This window comes from Caloenas nicobarica, chromosome 1 (genome assembly GCF_036013445.1).
Source record: "Caloenas nicobarica isolate bCalNic1 chromosome 1, bCalNic1.hap1, whole genome shotgun sequence".
Lineage (NCBI taxonomy): Eukaryota > Metazoa > Chordata > Aves > Columbiformes > Columbidae > Caloenas > Caloenas nicobarica.
Window position 1 is genome coordinate 211,980,332 of NC_088245.1, and position 18,476 is coordinate 211,998,807.

General features: G+C 43.9%; 1 protein-coding gene across 6 annotated transcripts in view; it reads left to right on the forward strand.

The window, feature by feature from the left end:
- PAK1 (p21 (RAC1) activated kinase 1) overlaps positions 1-18,476 on the forward strand; it is a 78,715-nt gene that overhangs the window by 46,720 nt on the left and 13,519 nt on the right. For all 6 annotated transcript variants that reach the window (XM_065636893.1, XM_065636873.1, XM_065636885.1 and 3 more), the window contains 8 exons: positions 1,803-1,903; positions 3,753-3,900; positions 4,992-5,029; positions 6,902-7,018; positions 7,326-7,500; positions 10,501-10,564; positions 11,495-11,543; positions 14,073-14,185. In XM_065636893.1, coding sequence (XP_065492965.1) covers positions 1,803-1,903; positions 3,753-3,900; positions 4,992-5,029; positions 6,902-7,018; positions 7,326-7,500; positions 10,501-10,564; positions 11,495-11,543; positions 14,073-14,185 — 805 coding nt within the window. The remainder of the gene's footprint in view (positions 1-1,802; positions 1,904-3,752; positions 3,901-4,991; positions 5,030-6,901; positions 7,019-7,325; positions 7,501-10,500; positions 10,565-11,494; positions 11,544-14,072; positions 14,186-18,476) is intronic.

The following is an 18,476-nucleotide window of genomic DNA, read 5'->3' on the forward strand; positions in this document are numbered from 1 at the left end:
ACCCAAAACTAAGAGTATTGACATTTGGACAGCAACTTTAGCTTTTTTAAGGGTGAACTCAAATGTATTTTGGCAGTTGTCTTGGACCACGTGTGGGTGTGCATCCCCAGCCATGGTGGTGCTACTTCAGGTGACCTTTTCTTCCTCACCTGAGCGATGAGCAGAGCTGGCACCTCACTCTTTCGCTTGGAGAAAGGGATTAATCCTGTAGCCAGGACTACAGAATACGGTGCCTTTGGCTCTTTCTGCAGCTCTTTTCCTCTTGCTCTCCATCCACCGCTGACGCATGCAGCTTTTTCTGTCTACCTGCTGGATGCAGCTGCTTGTTCCTTTATTTTTTGGCAGGCGCCCGTGCTGCAGATGCTCACCATCTGCTACGCGGCAGCTGCTCTGTCTCATCCTTGCTCCCCACTCTGTGGTGGCTCCTCCAGCACTGCAGCTCTGTCCTCCTTTCCCTTGGTGACTCTGTGATTCAGCTTCCCCGCTTTGTTTGAAAGGGGGACCGAAAACAATCTGTTCCATCTTTGTGTCCCAAATAGAGCATCTGATCCTTTTCTTTCTCCAGAAATTACTCTGTGCGAGCGTAACTCTGTAATGACGCAGAGAACGGTGCCAGAGCTGGCACTGAAAGAAACAGGATTTGGTCCTTTGGGACAAACTCACCATCCCTACGCAACTGACCACCAGCAGCGTCTTAAATAATTCCAGTATTGAGCGTCAGCCTAACAAATTTCTGAAATACCTGAGATTTGTCATTCATGTTGCCAAAAATGCACTGGGGAATGTCAGCCGCGAAACAAATTCTATTTGCCTTTAGATACAAAAGGTGGCAGCTGGGAAACGTAAGTGGTTTAGTCACCTTCTCCTGGCTCTGCTTATTTTATAAGTGCAAGCAGCAACAAATCCGAATAGAACATCGTTTGTCCTTAAACTCTTCTCAATTTCTTGAATACAGTAAATATTAAAAGAAAGGTGGAGTCCTTAAAATGTCGTGAATATGGATGAACTTAATCCAAGGCATAATGATAATCTTGTTTGAAGACCTGACTTGAAAATCTGCAGGGTGCATCTGCTTTGATATATTCCCTTTCCTGTTTCTTCACGACTTCTGCTCCTCACCTGCCAGATCCTGCCTTCTTGCTCTGTGTCTTCAAAGCTTGTTATTAAAACCACGTTTAGCTGATTTTGTGAGCAGGAAAATATAAATGGATTTGCTCATAGAGGCTTTTGTAGCAGAAGCACACATATTATATTTGGTTTTCTTTAGAAGCTCTGTTTTGAGGATGTAGGATGAAGGAAGCGATTTATAAGCAGTATTTGTAGTTAATTTTGTCCCTGTCTAAATATGAAAGGTGAGTGTATATTTAACAGCACATAATAATTCTTTCTAAGAGTTGCTTAAGACAACAAATAAAAAAAAATGTGTTCAAAACTGCATGGCTCCAACATACTGCCACTGTAGTGCTTTTCACTCTGACCTGTATAAGTTTGAGTGAATTTTTCAGGTAAGTAGCTCTTGTGTTCTTGAGTCTAGCTCTACCAGTTGGTACTTGATATACCCAAAATATCAGTTTCCTTGTATAATGCTTGTCCTGTGTTACAGGACTTTGACTTTTGTCACTTGCTGTGGCTGCTCTTAAGTGAAGTAACAAAGTTTTTTAACTTGCTGTTTGTCTGTCCCGGATCTAAAGCAAAAAGGGGTGTGGTTTGGTAAGTAAATTGGAAGCTGCTGGGGAGATTTTAATTCTTGATAGATTTATGGATTTATGGATTTTTAAAATTATTGTTATTGTCTTTTCCAGCCAATAAAAAAAAAGAGAAGGAGCGGCCGGAGATCTCCCTCCCTTCAGACTTTGAACACACGATTCATGTGGGGTTTGATGCAGTCACGGGAGAATTCACAGTAAGTGAATCTGGAGAAAAAGATAAATGTGTGGTTTGGCGTGTTGCAGGGAGGAGCCAGGACCCATTAATCTTTTATATAGTAATGCTGGAAAGGCTATTACCATCATCTAGTTTGATCTCCTTTGAAACACGTCCGCAGAGTTTACCCACTAATTCCTGCTGAGAGACTGTTTGTCAAACATGGCACATCGCAGGAGCCCGGGCTGCCAGCAAACTTTCCCTTTCCTGTTTTTTTGGCTGATGTGGAGAACAAAACATGGTACATCTCTCCTCTGTTCCCCTCCCCTCCTCTTCTAGAGCTGGGTTAGGTCTACAGCATAGTCTGTGTCCCCCAAGTGGGGCTCAGAGTTCTGCCTTTAGGACACGCACAGCTGTGCATTACTATTTCTGACAGAATGTGTATGTGCTGTCCTAAGGCTAAATGTCAGATGCTTTTATGGGTTTTTTTAATTGACATGCAAAGTAATATGAAGACAGAGTTGTATTTCATCATATTATTCTTCTTAATTTAATTATGAGATAGTATTTAATAGCAGCAGAAGTTGTTTCTGAGCAAGCTGTTTTTACTTGTCTTTAATATGCTTCTGTTTTTTGTGGACTTTGCCCTCCTAACCTGAATTATGTGTATGGTTGTGTTTTGCTTGTCAGCAAATCTCACCCAAGTGAACCTAGATATACCAGTGGTGTATCCAGCCATCCTTTCAAACAGGGAGAGCAACTCTATCGATAAAAGATCCCAGTCACTTGCCACGTCATCTGTACAAACTGCTGCTCTTGCTGGTGGTGAAGGGTTCAAGTCAGGTTGTAGAATCATAGAATCACAGAATGTCCTGAGCTGGAAGGAACCCCCAAGGATCATTGAGTCCAACTCCTATCCCCGCATATGACAACCCCACAGTTCACACCATGTGTCTGAGGGCGTTGTCCAGTCTGTTCTTGAATACTCTTCTTGTACTCCAGATGTATTTATTTTCAGTCTGAAATGATGTCCCTGCAATGAAATTCTGAGCTTCATATATGAGGTTAACACCTCTGCTTTCCCAGCTCTGGTTACAGGAGGCACCAAACCACTCTTATCTATGGAATGTAACGCTGCAAGAAGACCCAAATGAGTGTTCCATGTTTGTTGTGCTAGATGCTAATGAGTGTATGCTATTTCTATAGTCTTTCTTGGATAAATGTAAATATAGGAGGGTCTTGGTCTCTTCTCTCAAGTAACAAGCGATAGGACAAGAGGAAATGGCCTCAAGTTGCGCCAGGGGAAGTTTAGATTGGATATTAGGAAAAATTTCTTCCCAGAAAGGGTTGTTGGGCATTGGAACAGGCTGCCCAGGGCAGTGACAGAGTCACCATCCCTGGAGGGGTTTAAAAGATGCAGAGATGAGGTTTTTAGGGACATGGGTTAGAGGTGGCCTTGGCAGTGTTAGCTTGACGGTTGGACTCGATGATCTTGAGGGTCTTTTCCAACCAAATGGTTCTATGATTCTATGAAATATGTGTATACCTGTGCATAAAGGGTTTTTTGGTTTTTGTTTGGTTGGTTGGTTTTTTTGGCTTGAGGCTCTTCCATGACGGCAGCATTTGTGTCTGCTCCTTTCTGTCTTTTGAGTTTTGGTTTTCGAAGGATGTGGGGCTCACCCAGAGCCCCATGAGCGGAGTGGCACTTGCACATCCCTGTAAGGAACGTGTGACTTGTACCACAGTGACTGGGAAGGTATCAACCCACCGCCTCTTTTCCTTTCCTCTCCTCTTTTCTCCGTATTTCTCTCACAGTAGAACTATGACAACTGGTGGGCTGTGAAACACATTAGGCTGATGATGAGCTAACGAGGTCCATCTCCCCGCAGGGAATGCCGGAGCAATGGGCACGTTTGCTGCAGACTTCCAACATCACCAAATCAGAGCAGAAGAAGAATCCCCAGGCAGTGCTGGATGTGTTGGAGTTTTACAACTCGAAAAAGATCTCGAACAGCCAGAAGTACATGAGTTTCACAGGTACACGGTGATCCTCACATACGCCTGCGTTGTCCAATTTGCCGTTAGTCACTGCATGTGGGGTGTCTTTTGTTTAATCGAAAAGTAGATGTGTCTTTTCAAGGAAAATGTGAGTGAGATTCTCTGGCTGCTCAAGCACCCCTGCTGCAAAAGAGGAGGTCAAGTCAACCAGCTAAATCCCCAAAACACATAGGTTTTCTGAAGCTTACAGCCAGCGTCTGGCAGACAGCTCCCAGAGTGTTGGTGTTGGGTTCACAGTGATGAAAACCCCTGGAGAAAACAGGCAGCTAAACTTGGTGCCAATTTTAGTTTCCAGGGTGGGTATGGATGTTGTTTCATGCGTGCTTCGGGTGAGGGTCCCTCTGTTCCTTTGCGCCGTGATTGAGGAATAGGCTGGTAAGTGCTTGACAACTGCTGGCTGGATTCCTCTAAAAACCAAAGCTGCAAAGGTTTTTTGCTTTCTTTGTATGGATTACCTGCCTCTTGGAGGACTCCTGCAACTACTGCTCCTTTTCTCTTTCAGCTCTAACTCCTTCCCTTTCGAAATATTACGCCCTGCTTTGGTTCTTTTTAAGAGGATAGAGCCATGTCACCAGAATTGGTCTTAATTATGAAGGCTCCAGGCAGGGATAAAAGCAGTAATCTTCCCCATATGTGTCTGGGTAGTCAGACAAGAAGCCCACCAGTTGACTCGTGGTGTCCTCTGCTGCTGTTCCAGGAAGTTTAGGTGGACGAGACTGAACATCTTGCAGGTCTTGGCCAAACTGCAACACCTCTGCTGGATTTTAGCCCACTGGAAATATTTTGTGTATATGGATGGAGAACAGTATTCATTCAGGTGTTGCTCTGGGAAATTCCACCCTCCTGCAGCAGCAATCTGGGGCCCCTGCTTTTGTCTGCAGAATTTTTTTACCCCCTATTCCTGTATCTACCAGGTGTCACCTTGTTCTGGGGAGCTGGAGGTCATGCCCAGGTTTGGGAGCGGCCTTTTTTCCTGCCCCTTCCAAAGGGAGCTTGTCCCTTTCTCCTTTCCCTCATCGCTGCTGCATTTACAACTCGTTTATAACGACATTACTATCTGCCTCTTTCAGATAAATCAACAGAGGATTACAATTCATCAAATACATTGGTAAGACTTTTATTCTGTCTCAAGTTTGGGGATTTAAAAACCTGCATAAAGTAGTGTTAGCTACATGTAAACTTTTAGTTTGCTTAGTGTTTTAAAATATCAACTATATCTATTTATATACTGAATGTATGTTTATAAAACAGGCAAATTGTCCTAAAAAGACATTCAACTGGGAGACAACCAAGTAGACAGAAGAAACTTTTATTAGTGAAAAGTAAAGTAGAGAATAGAAATTATGGAATTAAGGAATAGAAATAGTTCTGTTTTCATAGAAGTTGACCTGTCCCTGTACCTATAATTTGATAACTGCTCAGCTTTCAGGTTTTATATGCCTCTCTAAACATCTGTGATCTAACAGTTTAATTACTAACCTGCAAGATCTGATTGATGTAAACCAATGTAGATTCATGTTGATTAACCAAACTAATCTCCAGCAGGAAAGGAAATAAAAGGTTCTCCTCCTCTCTGCTTGACCTTTACTCTGTCCCTACCAGGGCAGGCACCGCTCCTGTTTCTTTGTTAGGAGACAGGAGCTGAAAAGCTCTGTAACGTTTCCATATGTGTATGTGAGATGGAAGAAACAAAACTTCCAACTGAAGATGACTCATAAAACCCCACAGTTCCCTCAGCTCTTGTTTTCTCACTTCTGTGCTCTTATCTAGAGTTGACTTTTTCTTCTCCCTTCCAGAGGCAGCAGATTCAGATCTGACAGTTTAGGACTCTTTGCAAAAAGGAGAATGTTTCTGCCGTTGTTCATTGGTATATGTCACTGTACGTCAATTCTAGGGAGCTTAGAATACCCAAGGCTGTTGGATTTTAAAGTAAATCCTGAAAAAAGCAGTAGTTACTGATGTATTGAGATAGCCTGATGTTTTTGGAAGACACTGGGTAACCTTTAATTTTGGGGATATTCAGGAAATACCCGGTACATAGGTGTGGTTTTTGTTGCTTTTAACAGACTAAGCTTTTGTCTTATGTCAAAGGCAGTTTAGCAATTATATGTCAGGATGCTGGTCACTTCATGTATATTAAGTTCAGTGAAATATTCCATTTTTTTTCCCCCTCTTTCAGAGAGGAGTTTATTTTAATACTTTTTTCCCTGCCATTCTTAGAGAACTGACGATGCACAAGCAGAACTGGTCTAGTGGGTTGAGGATCTCGCCAAGTTTATTTGGAAATATTTATAGTGTAAAGGGTGCTGTGAACTTCAAATCCAGTTTCAAATTTAAGAGGTTAAAAGTGGCTTTGATTTCTAATCACTGTTTTGCAAAAAACTGCAGATAATTTTTTTTAACCACTTATAGAACTTTTAATAAAAAGAAAATCATTGTCCTTATTTTTCATAAAGTTTTCTTTCAGAAAGCATTTTAAGAGTTATTTGAAAATATTTTACCAGTTTCTTTTTCCCAAATCTCTCATTACTTGGTTCTCAGTCACAATACCGAAGCTGAGGTTAACTTGGCCTCCCAGCTTCTAGAAGAAACATTAAGATTTTGATGCAAATTGAAATATTTAAAGTCTGAAATCTCCAGGGTTTGAAGCAAGCAGAAAAAAAAAAAAAAAGAAAGATGCAATGTTAATAGGGACAGATATTTCCAAACCCAGATGTTGTCCCCAGATGTGCTGGGTCTGTGATGTGCATGTTGGGAAGGCAGAGAGCGCCCAGGTGGGTCTCAAGTCCTTGTCCCTCCATGAAGGTTCAGGATCTTTGGGGTTCGTATTTTTCAGATATTGTGACTTTCTCGCCTGCTCTCATTATTTTCCTACACTTGTTTCAATGCAGTCTCTGTTAGGAGCTTAATCCAACATCTATGATTTGTTTGTAACAAGCGATTAGGTTTTTATTTTTGCTTTTTGCATCCCCACGTGCAGAATGTGAAGGCTGTCTCTGAGACCCCCACGGTGCCCTCAGTCTCTGAAGATGAAGATGATGAAGATGACGCAGCTCCACCCCCTGTGATCGCTCCGCGACCGGAACACACCAAATCTGTGAGCAGAAATAATTCCTTCAGCCCCTGCTGCTGCCGTCATGGTCGAGTTTTGGCTGTGGTTCCTCATCCACGCTGCTGAGCTCTTCTTGGGAGCGGGAGGGAGGAGGTGGGAGCCGTTCCCGCTGGAAAAGCACCTTCCAAATATCCTTTGGAATGGGGACAAGAGAGTCCTTGCTTAGTGACATTAGCTGTTAATAAAACAGCTGTAAAAATGCATCCCTAACAACCAGAACAACGACAAGATTAATAGATGCGTTTAAGTCTGTCTGATTTATTAATGTGTCTGGTTTTCTCAACAAAATTAGATATACACCCGCTCTGTGATAGATCCCCTTCCTCCTCCAACCAGAGACGCAGCGACCTCTCCTATTTCTTCTCCCTCGGAAAACAGCACAACAGCACCTGACATGCTGGGCAGGAATGTGGACAAACAAAAGAAAAAGCCAAAAATGTCGGATGAAGAGATCTTGGAAAAATTAAGTACGTCCTTTTTTTTAAAAAAAAAAAAAAAAAAAGAAATAATAAATTCTGTGTCCTGCTGTTGTTTTCTCAAAATTTTAATAAGCTGAAGTGTTTTGACATTCCCGTTTTGAGATCCCTTACTGAAGACATTGCATTGTGACTGTGTGCCAAAATTGGGGGCATATGTAATATATATATATATATACATACATATGTGTATATATAAGCTGAGTACCTGTGTTGCCAACTGAAGTCCCCAGGGACTTATGGATCCTCGGGCTCTGCAAAACAAACTCTGAATAAGTAACATCTACTTAACTCTGGAGTCTGAGATTGTTCCATATCTTGATATTCTGTAGCTCTGGAGCATGAATGATTATGTTGAAATATTAGATGTAAGGTATCTAAAAGATGGAGAGAAAATTTATGCATCGCCAAGTTTGCCTTCTACAATACCATGGTATATAGTGACTTGGTTATTTTTAAGTGCCTTAACATTGTGTGGCTACCCAAATTAGTGGTTGCTTCTGAGAATAGTTCATCATTTTTCTCTGTGTCCTTGTGTCTTTAAAAGTCCCTGCCTTCAGTTCCAGTGCTCTTCTGCTGCCTGGTATTTTTGGGTTATATCCAACAGCTGAATCAGCTCTTCTGTGCAGTTGGTTGCTATCCTCAGCGTGGGCCAGTTTTTATTAGGGTAGAGCATTTCTAATTCTTCGAACTACTAAGCCTATATTAATTACATACATGCCTTGCTTGTTAGTTGCTGTAAATTGTGTTAGTGCATCCATGGTCGGGCTGGTCTCCTCAGTTGAGGGTACACCCCTAAAGGTCAGTATTTTATGAAGCACAAACTAGTAGCTAGATGAAGGAAAATTGAATTGTAATTGCGCAAAGACATGCAACCTCTTCATGTCATGGTTTGACATGTGAATAAAATGACTAAAATCTTAAAACATACATATATATACACATACTGAACATGTGCAAAGGTTAAAACGAAGTTGATGAATCTTTGCCTCTTAGCATTAGCACAACATTGGTGCAAACATTAGTGAATCCTTGCCTGACTTTTTGGAAAGTAGGAAACATTACCTGACAGACTTTTGAGCAGGGCCTGTTGTGATAGGACAAGGGGTAAATGGTTTTAAAATAAAGGAGGGGAGATTCAGGCCAGACATGAGGAAGAAATTGTTGCCCCTGAGTGTGGTGAGAGCCTGTCCCAGGTTGCCCAGAGAGGTGGTGGATGAACCATCCCTGGAGACATCTCAGGCCAGGCTGGACGGGGCTCTGAGCAACCTGAGCTGGTGCAGATGTCCCTGCTCATGGCAGGGGGGGCACTGGATGAGCTTTGAAGGCCCCTTCCAACCCAATCTATTCTATGATTCTATGAATTTACAGATTAGAGCATTAAAGAGGGCAAGACTGGCAGCTGCCTCCTGTCGCTGCAGCATCCTCTCCTGTTGCTGCTGTGAGAAAACATTTGCCTGTCTCGCAGTTTGAGCTTGTAGCCTGTGTTAGGCTTTGAGAGAAAGTTTACGAACATTTGTCCAGAAATACTTGTCCTCAGGGCAGACAGCGTTGCTTCCGCAATTGTACGAGGTGTTTTATATAGTCAGATTTCTCTTCCCACCCTCCTCTCCAAACACGGGCCATATTCCCTTCCTTTAACTCTGTCTACCCAGACCCTGTGGGTTTGGCTGCTCTCCAGTGGTGTCTGAAAATAACTGCTCTTACTCTGCTTGCTACTGGATTTCTTGGCTTAATGACCGTGAGTGGTTTCTCTGCCAATATACATCTGTTTAGGCTCAGCCCCAGACCCCTGTGAAAGCAGCACCGTATGTTGGCAGCTTGGGGGCCTTGCAAACAGCAACTCAGATGCAGCTCTGCGTCCCTTCATCTATTATATAAACCACCCCGGTGCTGTTAGAAGGGAAACTTGCTCCCAGCTGAGCTCTAGGAATTGTTCGCTTCGATTTTTTCAGCCTAAAAAAGTGCGTGATTCCTGCCTGCTGTAGGGCGGTTATGAATATCCGTTAATATTTGCAGGGAGCGTCGAGTTTCCCTGATGCTCCTTTTGGCAGCTCCGCCATGCAATTTGCAGGACTCCAGCGCATCTGTGCAGCCTGCCCTTGCGTTGGGACCTCCCTCCCCTCGTACACAAAACGTTGTGTTCCTTGTGGACACCAAATCCACCTTGATACTGAGCAGCCCCATGTTGCAGAACACCAGGCTAAGTGCTTTTCCCTCTAAGGGGTGCAGTAATCCAATTTATTCTGGGTGAACAGCCACGTTAGGAGAGAAGGAGCTGAGATTGCCTCGGGTTGCTCTCCAAAACCAGAGCGCTTGCGTGGTAACTGCTGCTAAAACCTGTTGGGTTCCTAGTAGAGCAGGCGAGCGATGGCCAGGGGAGGTTTGGGTCTCTCCAGCGTCCTTCCTGAGTCTTGCAACCCAGTCAGTAATGGCTACGGTCATGCCGGTATGGAAATGTGATAAATACTTTTGTTCTGCCAGAAATTGTCACCGTGTAGGGAAATTTTTGGCTAGATTTGCAACAGACTGTTGGCTCTAAGATGAACGAGACCCTGACCGCCAAATTCAGAGCATGTCGCGGTGCAGGTTGTCTCATCCAGCGTGTTGAAGCTGAGGGTGACTTTTAAATTGCAGGTTTCCAGCAAATAATTGTATTTATGTGTGTGAGGGCCACGTATCCCAGTCCTGTGCCTAGCAGGGTACAGTCGCTGGCTGCTAGTGAGGATTAAATGTGCTTAACGTCTGTGTTCCACCATTTCTGAAGGGAAATACCTGTGAGAGGGGAATGGCACAGCTGGCATGCGTGTAAATAACTGAGGACTTCCTTGGTGTTCGTGAGCCTCTGGATTTCTGACGAGTGGTTCACGAGGCTCAGCAGAGCCCGCTGGGGCTGCTCTTGAAGTACAGTTGGCTCTTATAGCTGTACAAAAAAAAGTACTTACAAAATCCTCTTGGTTTGTTTTTCTTTTTTTTTTTTTTATTTTGTAGGAAGTATTGTGAGCGTGGGCGATCCAAAAAAGAAGTACACGTGTTTTGAGAAGATTGGACAAGGGTTAGTATATGCTCTGTCTCTGTCCTATACCTTTGCTTATGCTAGGAAGGGCTCACTGAAACCAGGCTAAGTTAATTTGCTGGAAAAGCTGTTGGTGGCGCTTTGGAGAGTTTATTTTGTTTGGTTGGTTTTCGGTTTGGTTTTTTTTGTTGTTGTTGTCGTTGTTTTGGTGCATTCCACAGACCACCCTGTCCAGCTCTTCCGCCTTTCCTGGCAAAGTCATGAGTCACAGGGACTGGGTATTTTGTACGATTGTGTTTTGATGTAAGAAAATATGTCATTAGATGATCAGGTTGCTAAAAATAGCTGCAAGCAGGGAAGGAACTGCTTTTTTTCAGCATGCCGGACAGTCTTCAAATTACAGATTTGCTTTCTGAATTAACTCTCCTCCAGGTGGGTATTGTGCCCCTCTTAGCAGGGTAGGGAGAAAATAGGGGTTGGGAGAGAGGCTAAAGTGAGGCAAATCAGTGCAAATCACTGAGAAATCTACTGTCAGCTCCATCTGCTGAGGCTCATACTTGTGTTTCCCTCACTACAAACGCCACGTTTGTTTATTTTAGCTGATCCTCTCTGCTCTGTGATCATGTTGGGCAGTCTGCAAGGCAGGGCAGTGCAGTCATGCCAGTTTACATGGGATCGTCTCAGTCCTTAAAGCTATGCTCAGTTGCTGGTTTAGCAGCAAGGGTCTGGATGACCAGAGGGTCCCTTATTAGGAGCTTTTTTCCCCATAAATTTTCTGGCTTCTGCTGCAACAGCAAGCTTGGCTTAGAAATATTTCAGATGATATTTACCTCTGGAATTATGGCGTGAAAAGGAATGGGACTGAGAGCACTTCAAAGAGACAAGTGGGAAGGGGCATGTGTTAAGCTCTCAGTCTTGCTTTGAGGCACGAATAAGCATGTTTTTTTTTTCTTTATGTCTTTTGTTTAGAGCCTCAGGTACAGTTTACACAGCAATGGATGTAGCTACGGGACAGGAGGTAAGCGCTACCTGAATACCAGAGCAGTGGATTTTGTATTGTGTCCTAAAAGTTCAAGTTGATGCTAGAAAATAAAGACAGTCTTTCAGGGGGTTGTGACATCTTATTTTTAATGAGGCATTTATTCGTTACTAATGAGGCATGGTCGAGTGGCCTGAGCAGAGAACTGGAAAAAATGATTTCCCAAGTTTTGATTCCTGAATCATTTAATATTTGTAAAGAATCTTTCTGTGACCACAAAGACTAGAAGCAGATGTTTGGACTGGATAGTTCCTCAGTAGATTATTTCTTCATCCCCAAGGTTCCTGCCTGTCCCCACTTAAACTCTTCTATATGCCCTCTGCTTCTTTACTTCTTACACTTATACAAGTTGACTCGTGTAGAAATAGTTCCTCTCCCACCCTTTGCCCGCTTGCTTTCTGCCCTTGAATTGGGAGACAAGGAAAGTCTGTCTTTTTATTCCTCTTCCAAATATTGAAAAGTGCCCTGCATATTGCGTGCATGCATAATAAACTAGTGGTGACGGCTACGCAGCATCTGTGCAAACCGTTATTGCTAGATGGAGGATTTTTAAAGAGGAAAGCATATGCATTATTCCAAATATATTTATGGAAGTCTGCAGCAATGCGTGTCTACTTTGCATTCGTACAATGTCAGGGTTATCCACGGGTGGGTTTCATAACTGTGCTTTCTGATGAAACTCCTTCACCCCCTTTTCCAGTTCCTGAAGAATTGATACAATTTAACTGCAGCCTCTGAGGAAGGGGTGCTGCCTTTATTTTGAAGCAATTAGCAATTTTACAGGAGGAGGAACTCCTTTGATGGTTTTCTGCTTTCTCTCTGGACCCCTTCGGTGGCTCCCATGTGAATATATGAACCCTTATTTTGCAACAGACTTTTAAATCGTTCCCATTACACCGGTGTGATCGGGCCCTGGATTTTTAAATTTGCATTTGGGATCGCTGTGACCTTGGCATGCTGTTGACCTGTTCCTTTCTGTGAAGCTCACCAGTCCTTCGAACTCAGGAGCTCAGTGAATGCCAACACATTTTGGAAAATCCTTTATTTAGCACAATACAGGAGCCTTGGGCAGCTCCCAGGATTGAGAATACTGAAGATTTTCACTGATTGTGGCTATTTAGTATAACTACAGCTGTTTTATTTTGTATCCTAATGCATGAGGCAGTCTTAGATAAGGAAAATGCCCCCATTATGCACTCGGACCATGGATCTGCCTCTGAAAGGGCATGAGAAAGCACAGGAACCTCTCTGAAGCTCCTTCAGTTTTTTTATCTCATTTTTTTATCTGCATCAAATGCTTTCCCTCTCTTTGTCTTTTGTTCTCCTCTCTGGTCTTGCGCAAGAGCAGCATGGGGTTTTTGGTTTTGTCTTCTTTAAGTACTGTTTGGCAGCCCTTGTGAATACTGTGGAAAACCAGCATGGTGTCTGTCTGGCTTTGCCTTCTCCTGCGTTAGGATTTTTCCATAGTCTCCCCTGCTATACTATCAAACCGCTAATTATATCCGGCTATAGTGGCACTCTGGCTTGTTTCTTTTAATCCTTGCTTTTGTGAGCTGGGATTGCTGACTCCCCTCCGTTCGCCTCTTTCTCTGCAAGCACAAGTTTTGTAAAGGAATAATTACATTTCATTCCCTTTGCCTAAATATCGTAACAAAAACGGTTGGGTTGTAGCATCTATGGAAATGTTCCTGCCTCCTGCTGTGCTGAGTTGTCTTATTGATTGGAAGGTTTGTGTGAGGGCCAGGTGCTCTCACGAGGTACTGGTAGTGTGAAGAGTTGAACATAAGAGTTAAAAACATATTGTACCCTCCTGCTTTCTGCATATATATGTGCAGAAATAGGTATCCTGAAGCAGGCAGAAAGCCATGACGCCAAAGGGCTAAAACTGTCAGAACCATCTTTATTGCCCTTCAGTTATATCTGGGGATAAAGCTGAATAAGTTCACCTATTTTCAGCCTTTTACCTAAACACTGGTGTTTCTTTCCCTCAGGTCTTGCTGTGACAGAATGAAATAGAATTACCACCTTGAAATACTAAGCTTAGACTGTGTTATTTACCCCCTCCATGCATAGGTGCCCTGCTGTAGATTTCTAGAAGAAATTTGCATGGGAGCAGAAAAAAAACCCACCAAAAAACTTCAAGAAACATCCAATCCAAAACAAAATTAACAAGAATCTTTTAAGAAATAAAGCATTTTTGACATATCAGTCCATACTAGAGTAAGGGGATCTTCCTTGTTACCAAGAAGCTGTAGATGGAGATGGATATACATAAAAGTCCAGTGTGAAAATAGTAATCCCCCGTGTCCTTTTTAGCATTAAGTATCCTCCAGCATGTGTGGAAACGGACCAGCTGCAGGACCTCACGGAGTTGCTAAATAGCTGAGTGACCCATGATGAAAAAGTGTTTCCCTGCTTCATGTAAATGTAGGACTAAAATAATTGGTACTGGCAGGTTTCTGGGGAACTCCTGTAACAATGCGTTACTTCATATTTTTTTAACTGCAGGTTGCAATCAAACAGATGAATTTGCAGCAGCAGCCCAAAAAAGAACTGATTATTAATGAAATCCTTGTGATGAGGGAAAACAAAAACCCCAACATTGTCAACTACTTGGACAGGTACGTCGTGATTTGAAGAATTCTCAGAGGGACTCTGGGAAACGCTTCCGTGTCACCTTTTTAATTGATGCTGTCTCAGCTTAATGCAGGTAAAGGACAACCTTGCATTGTTTAATTCATGTGGAAATGTTGAGGTTTAGGTGGCTTGGTGGTCTCTCTCCAGATCCTAAGAGAAACAGGTCTCTGAATCAGTATTAGTGGGGTATCCAGACTCTCTTTAGAGACGCTGACAGCAAAGGCATTAGCAGTATGTTATTAGGACTCAATTTTTCAGCTCTCTCCGTTGCCGAATTTGAGACAACGAGCCGTTTCCTTCCTGCTACTAGAGAAGAAATAGAAATAGTTCGAACTGTGGTGTTTGTATGTCTTCCCGCGTCTTCCCGCGTCTTCCCGCGTCTTCCCTCGTCTTCCCTCGTCTTCCCTCGTCTTCCCTCGTCTTCCCAGCAGTGCTGACTCCTTCCAGGGTTAGATGGTAATCTTGTCTCTGCGATTGTCCACTGAGGTTTTCTGCACAGTAGCATGATGGTGACAAGGGTGAGTGATGTGTGACACAGAGCAAATCAAGGCTACTTTCTTGCGGGTGTGAATAAGGGAGAAAAGGAGCCCTGGCACAGATGGAAGAACCCTTTGGAAGACAGAAGGAACAGGGTTATTCCTTGCCCAAAGCCGGGTTTTATGGGCTCATACACATACTGTGGCACTCTTGCTTAGCTTTGGATGTATTGTATCCATATGGGACAGCTCCTCCTTGAATCCTGACTTCTCACCGCCAGAGCTGCACCTAGTAGCTTATCTCTTGTTCTTGAGCTCTGCTCAGCTTGTTCTTGAGCTGATGTCCCTTGGAGTGGGACAGTAACAGAGCAGAAGCAAGCAGCACAGTGGCTGCTGTACTGAGCGTAAATGGTTTTTAAAAGAAATCTGTGTAGCCGTGAAAATTCTGGTCGCTGTAGCTCAAGGCAGTAAAATGCTTAACTCTGCAGACAAATGTGGCTGTGAGAGCTCTTGCCCACACAATACTAATGCTGTATGTAAGGGTGATGGTTGTGCTGCCATCATCAGCTGTTTGGAAGTTGACTTCTTGGGAAAGAGCAGCTGGTAAATCTTTGGGGGCAGGGAGCTGCCTTTGAAAGTACAACAAATTCTTGCATCTCCCCAGGTTGAATTCCAAGAAACAATCATAAACTGTCAGCACTGAAATCTGGGGTGTACTGAGAGCGCAACAGGCAAAAGCATTGCATGATGTTGGGTTAATGGTTGGACTTGATGATCTTGAGGGTCTCTTCCAACTAAAATGATTCCATGATTGTATGGTGGCTTGAATTCACCATCAACATAACACTGGTGCATTTTGTCAAGCCTGTATCATTCACCTTATGTTAAAGATAGAGCTAGTTCTAGTCGAGCTGCAGCAAGATTTTCAGTCTGGGGGACTCACGTCAGAATCCAGCGGTCCTGATGAGCTACAGGTTTGGCTTATTTTAGGGCAAAGCTGCAGGCTTTAGTCTTGGCAGCTCATTTTTTTTTTTGAAGATGCAATGGAGGGATGTGACCTAGAATCTCTTCTGGAAATCAAGGAGACCATTTGCACGCTTGTTTGCTCTGCATGCATATCAAAATCTTATCAGCTGTTTCTTTAACAGGTTTCTTTAACAGACTTTTAATGTCTTCGCCAAAAAATAGTACTTATGTGGCAGCATCAGTTGTGATGCTGAATTTATGTAGTGCTGTGTCCTGTGCATGGCTATAAAGAGCTACTGCGTTGAAGGGGAAGAAAACCTGGTCCTCAAATTCTGTGGAAGGGGTTTGTGCTCAGGGAAGTGATGCTGGGCAGACACCATCTTATAAAGAGCAGAAGGATTATTACCTGTGTAAACCAAAACAAGTGGTAAAAAAGAGTTAAGAATTGCATCTGAGCTTAAACTGTTGATTTCTCCTGGCTGATCAGAGGCTTTGTTTCAGCAAAACCATTCTTTCCATTAGAGAGCACATTGCTATGTACATGCACTTGTCTAGCCAGTACATCCCAGCTGGAGGGTGGCTGCACATCCTGCTGTCTTGTTCAAACTTCCAGCAACAAAAGCTACTGCTTTTGTCCTCCACTCTCTCTTCCTAATCTTTTTCAGAGAGATTAGCTTTTGTTTAGGTGCTGCAAATGGACAGGATGTCAACTAGGATGAACATGGGTGTTCTTGTGCCTGTTTCTGGGGTGCACTAAGAAGAGTGTAACCAGCAGGTCGAGAGAGGTTGTCCTGCCCCTCTACCCTGGTGAGGCTGCATCTGGAGTACTGGGTCCAGTTCTGGGCTTCCCAGTTTAAGAAGGACAAGGAATTACTGGAGGGAGTCCAGCGGCTACGAAGATGCTGAGGGGTCTGGAGCATCTTTCTTATGAAGAGAAACTGAGAGAGCTGGGGCTGTTCAGCCCAGAGAAGAGAAGCTGAGAGGGGATCTCATCAATGTTTATAAATATCTCCCGGGTGGGTATCAAGAGGATGGACCAGCCTCTTTTCAGTGGTGCCCAATGACAGGACGAGGGGCAACGGGCACAGACTGAAACACAGGAGGTTCCGTCTGAACATGAGGAGAAACTTCTTTTCTTTGAGGTGCCAGAGCCCTGGAACAGGCTGCCCAGAGAGGTTGTGGAGTCTCCTTCTCTGGAGACATTCAAACCCACCTGGACACATTCCTGCGTGATCTGCTCTGGTGACCCTGCTTTAGCAGGTGGGTTGGACTGGATGATCTCCAGAGGTCCCTTCCAGCCCCAACCGTTCTGTGATTCTGTGATTGTGCCTCTTCAGCGTTGCAACTGCAGGGTCCTGCATCCCTCCTGCCTGACCTAATATGCCCATTTGCTTCCTGAGCACAAAATGAAGCTGATGTTTTGATACCACATGCTGGCTTCTGCCTACTGCTGTTGCAGAAGGAAGTATGAGGAAGGATGCACTTGCCACTGTGGGACCTGGGTTCTTTTTTGCAGTTCTGTTTTTGATGTTGTCTCCCTTCCTGAGTCCCTAATGGGAGCTGCAAGATTCTCATCAGTATAAACCAGCTCTCTCGCTTCTCTTGACCTCAACTCCTGCCTTTATGCAAGGGCTTTAATCTCTCTTACCTGCTTGCGTGTGGTTAAGGGGTCTGGCTGGTTTGCTATCCTCCCAGACATCACTGAGCAAATAGTGCATTTATGCTTCAGACGGCTTTTCTGCTGCAGTGTCAGTGGCCAGAGTTGCACGAAGGTGTGCTGTGACATTCGAGGTAGTGACGTGGCCTAATTCAGCTGTACTCAGGAGCTGAATTTAGAAGCATGAAGACAGTGACACTGGTTTTCCTGCGCAGACAAGCAGCCAGTTGTGCTGAGTTACCTTCTGGAGGTAGGAGTGTTTTTCTACTGCATGAGTGAGGTAAACTCAGGCATCAGATGCCCAGTGTTAGGCAAAATAAACTCCTGCCCTTTGGTTTCTTTTTTTTCTGAACAAGTCTCATTAACCTAATAAATGCCACAAATCCTCTCTTTAAGTGGTAGCCACTGTTACCATCACCCCAAACTCAACTCGGAGTGGAAGGTTAGTGAATAAAGCTGAAGATGTATGACAGTCATGCTACAAGAAAACAATTATTTCTTTCCAGGCTAATTTTGTGTTTGCATGTTGGAGGCATGTTACTGGGGCACAAATCTGTAATGAATGATCTTGTTCTTCTGGGCAAAAGATTAAGCTTATCAATAAAAAAGGCCTGTGATTGACTGGTATGTGTTTGTGATGGAAAGGGCTTGGTGGACACCTTCCTGAAGTATCTAAGTGGAAGGTGAGGAACACCTTACAGGAGCAGACATCAGCTGCTCTTGCAGATGGATCGAAAGAAAGCTGTAGATGACCTTCTTCCTCAAAGACTTTAATCAGCTTGTTTTTACTGCCAGCCTTGTTTTGGAAGGTGACTGTAGGTGACAAGGTGTGACACCATGCTGTGCCTGACATCACGTGGAGAGCAGCATGTAGGCGTATGGACTTGCTGGTGGTGTCTCCGGAACTGCTGAGAGAGTGGTTTTGAGTCACACCTACAGCAGGCGGCTCAGTGACTAAAACTGGCCTCTACTGCAGTAAGAGAGTGAAAAGATCCCCAAGATGGTACCACCCAGTCTTCTGAAATGACAGTGGCTCAGCAGCAGCTGGCGGGGAGCCACCGTTAATTCCCCCTCCCTGCGTGTTATGTCAGATCTATCAATTATTGAGGTCCCTGGGCCTTGGCATGTGCCTTTGGCTGCTCATGGCCCGGCTTTGGTTCACAGCGTGGTTCTTGG